Source organism: Triticum dicoccoides, chromosome 5A, assembly GCF_002162155.2.
Source record: "Triticum dicoccoides isolate Atlit2015 ecotype Zavitan chromosome 5A, WEW_v2.0, whole genome shotgun sequence".
Taxonomy (NCBI): domain Eukaryota; kingdom Viridiplantae; phylum Streptophyta; class Magnoliopsida; order Poales; family Poaceae; genus Triticum; species Triticum dicoccoides.
In genome coordinates, this window is record NC_041388.1 from 687,036,115 (window position 1) to 687,040,153 (window position 4,039).

The window sequence follows — 4,039 nt, forward strand, 5'->3', positions numbered from 1 at the left end:
GGACAGGCAACAAGCCACGTTCGCCCGTTCGCGTGTTGGATCTTCTTTAAAATAAGACAAAACTATAACAAGCTATATTGGAATTCAAACTTAGCAGCAAGTACACTAAATGAACCTGCAGACTCTGCCAGGCAGAGGGATGTCAATATCACCTTGGACGAGCAGATCCTAGCTGGCATAACAGCATACTAAAAGCTCAAATTTTCTCATCATCCCCTTGGGTAGACATAAACCACTGGTCATTTTTTAATTCACAAACAAGCTCACTTCATCAAGAAGTGAGACAAGGTTTTCTTAATTCTGGTTACATCATCATATTGATTACATTGGAAGCATTAGGAATAAAGAAATTAAATAATATTCTCATTTTCAATGAGTAGTCTAAAATACAGAGGGACTATTATTTCTTCGGTGCCGCATGCCTACTTATCCTATATCTGATTCAATCTCTCACGCGTGAAATCCTCACTTGGGAATCCTGGGTTCTTATTTTCTTCCACAGCCCTTGAAAAGACTCAGGTATGAAGTAGTACTCATGAAACATCAGTCCATTTGACCTGCAAGAGGATGGATGGATGGATGGCGAAATGAGATCATTAGTTAGAGTGATCATGCTGAACACTAATCGAGGAGGAGGTAGGAAGCTAGTAATTGAGAAACCGTACCATTCATGATGATTGCAGTAGGTGAGAAGATGATCAGCAAGAGTGAAGGGCCGCACGGATGGGCAGACCATCTCCTTTCCATCGTGTACCTGACACAACGCCGTTGGCCGCTCGAACGATCGGCTGCTCAAACAATGCACGACGACCGGATCCGGGAGTGATACCGTGAGGTAAATCGAGTTGCTGCTGATGGACGGAAGGTTGTTGGACGACACGGACAAGCACCTGTCCAAGGAGACGAACAATGCCCGGTCGCCGAGACTTCTTACGGGAATCAGTTCATGGTGGCCGCTCATGCTTATCTTCACCTTGAAGCACCTCTACATCAGGGTGCACAAACTTTGGCGACTTGACAACGAGTAGCATGTCTCCATCGGACTCCACGAGATAGTACTTGCAGAAAGGCGGGTTACCAAACTTTTGTGGAACATGAGCAACAACAGGACCGGCAGGTGGGTTGGGACTGGGAGGGTAGACTTGAAGACTGCAGGAAGCCGTAGAGCTGACCTTGGAAGGGCAAGGTGTTGGACAGATACATGTCTGTTTGGATGACCTCCCAGCTCGGGTGGCCTGCATCGGCGCTGAGCACCACAGACGACCAAGGGAACCAGGCCACGACGGCAATGGAGGTGGTGGATGATACACTAGTACAAACCGCAGCGTTCATGCCAAGGACGCAGTTGCGGTTCCTGATCAGCTGCTGGTACACGGGGACGAGGGACGGGAAGTCGACCGCGGCGCCTGTGAAGGGGTTGAGCACGCGGACCGCGGTGGTTCGCTTGTGCAGCAGGATGACAAGACCATCGGTGAAGCCAATGATCCTGTGGCGCCGGAGCTCGGGCAGGCGGACGCGGAGGCACCTCGCCGTTTGAGTGTGGAAGAAGGTTATCTGGCAGGCGTCGTCGGGGCGGACGGCGTCGCCGTCACAGAGCGCGACCCAGCCGACCGGGCGGAGAGACGGGATCCGGAGGGTGGGGTCACGCGGAGCGGGCGCGCAGGTGCGCCATCCGGAGCAGACGGCGCGGAAGGCAATGTAGTCCACGACGCCGGATTTCAGCACCAGCGCGGCGACCTGGCGGGCTATGTCGTCCGGGAGGGACGCCCAGCCGGTGGCTGCCCGCGCCGGAGTGGGGATAAACCGGCGTTTGCCGGGGGAGAGAAAGGGGAGCGACGGACCTTTGCGTTTCCGCCCGGCCGGAGCAAAAGGAGGCGCCTTTCTCCCCATCCCGCACCTTGGCTTGTTCGGATGCGTTGCTCTCGCGCGTCGGCCGGAGCTATATACAGGACGGCTCCTACCGCGATCCCAAATCGGAGTTGATAGATTGAAGGGGAATCCGAGTAGCGCCTGGATCTAGATGGAACACCCAGCGACGTATTTAGACACCAAAGACCAGTAAATTGGAGGAGGAATATGAACCTGCGTTGCCGAAGCGGCGGCGGCCGCCGCCGGAATAGGGTGGAATCACGCCGCTGCCAGAACGGCGAATGCAGGGAAGGAGAAAGGCAAGCGCTCCCCGCACTCCTTTTTTTTTCGTTTTCTTCTTCTCTTTGCGATTTCTTTCTTTAATACTCCACGTCATCTCAGACTTTCGGAGCGTGCGGGTCTCAGGCTGGTTGTAATAGCAAGTATCATATATACTAGTATAATGCTTATGATACTAGTGTATGATACTATCCCGTAGTGTATAGTATCATATGTTAGTATTATAGATGACTTCATTTATCAGCATGCATGACACATAGTAACACAACATTTAATATAATACAGTATCATGATGTGATACTCAATCATCTCTTTCTTCATTTAATTTTATGTCACCTCATCAAATTTGCCTAGTTGGCATGCATGGTACTATCTATGTTACTCCCATTACGACTAGCCTCAGCGCGGCCCCTGCGTCATCTTTTACTTTTTCGGATTTGCTATTTTGCACTCAACTGTTTTTCAATTCGCCAACATTTAAATCATTGTTCGTCCACTGTTGCGCGGAGATTCGCTCCTGGACTGTCTAGTTTTCTTTGTCGGGTGCGATTTTCTGTCCCAGCACGAAACCGCTGCGTCCGGCCGCCCCCTCCCCCTCTTTTGTTTTTTGTCGTTTTTGAATTGTCGGCAAGGTTTCCCCCTTTCATTTGAGCTCCACTGTTTCGATTAGGGGAGGGGGAGGGGGGTAGGGGGGAACATCCGCTTGGCCGGCGGAGGCGATTCCTCTGTGTTCATGTCGATTCCAAGATCCTCCACCCGTGGAGCTTGATTTCTCTCCCCTTTCTCTTCAATTTCTCGCATCCTTTGGTTGGTTGATCTCATAATTCTCTCTCCCGCACGTAGTTTTTTCCATTTCTGGTTGTGTGGCTTCCAGATCTAGGGTCTGTTGCTGATGTGATTTTGTTTCGGTTCGTGTTAGGTGTCTATCGTGATCCCGGGTCGTGCTGTTGTAGATTCGTGGTAGGTGCTTGTAGTTTTAGCGGTTTGTTCTGCTTCATGCTATGCGTAGTCCGCCATTGTTCCTCGTTGCTCATGTTGGATCCCCTCTTGTGTAGGCGCTTTTGTGGCATGCGTGTGTTCTTTTTGTGGTTCAGTTAGATGTATGGATGAGATATAAGTTTTGAGATGGGTGTTTTTGTGGTTAGGGGTTGGTGATTTGCGTTGGTAAATGGTCTCTTTGTTCGCTGGTAGATTGGTGTTCCTTCTCTGGCCGTGTTGGTTTTAGTCTTTTAGAGTTGTAGGTGTTGTCATCCATGGCCTCTGCCGCATGCAATGCACATGCCCCTTGGCTTCTGAGTGCATAGATGGCTCTCGGTGTATGCTATTTACCCAGCACATCAGTGCTCTGTTTTTGGTGTTTCATTTTTGTGTTCTAGCCCTGTATTGGCTTCTAAGTGCTTTTCTCTGTATTTTTGTGTGCTTTTGTAGTGTAATCCCAATAAGCTTCTCCTTGTTAGTGCCCCTGGGTGATTGAACTGTATTTTTTGCGCCTAATTTGTAGTGTAATGTTCATGTTTTAACTCTGTAATTTATCGGTTTAGTTTAATGGGTAAGCTTCGGAAAGTCTCTCACCAGGATGTTTCGTTAGTATCATCTTTCGAGTGTGCAGATTCTATTGGTAAACCATTCGTGCCTAATGACTTTGTGGAAGATGGATCGTGTCCAATGTCTACAGTAGTTATTTTTCTCTTTTTTTTTCTATTTTTCAGGAACTTTCTGGTGATGAAGGATCCTTTGACAAAGCTCTTTTCAAGTTTTATCTTCATCAAGTTCGTTATCTTTTTTTTCTTTTTCTTTTTCTTCTGCATGCTGTTTATGTTTTATCTAAAGTTTTTCATGGCAATTTTTATTGACACGATGATGTCAAATTTAGTTTGCAAGTCCAGCAATT

At 48.5% G+C, this 4,039-nt stretch overlaps 1 protein-coding gene across 1 annotated transcript; it reads right to left on the minus strand.

Annotated features, from left to right (window-relative positions):
• Window positions 1–222: 222 nt before the first annotated feature.
• LOC119304168 lies at window positions 223–2,253 on the minus strand. Its single transcript, XM_037581338.1, has 2 exons — window positions 666–2,253; window positions 223–557 (listed from the first exon to the last, which is right to left on the minus strand). Exon 1 carries the CDS (start codon window positions 1,888–1,890, stop codon window positions 1,075–1,077), a length of 816 nt encoding a protein of 271 aa, XP_037437235.1. The 5' UTR covers window positions 1,891–2,253; the 3' UTR covers window positions 223–557; window positions 666–1,074.
• Between the last annotated feature and the right edge of the window lie 1,786 nt (window positions 2,254–4,039).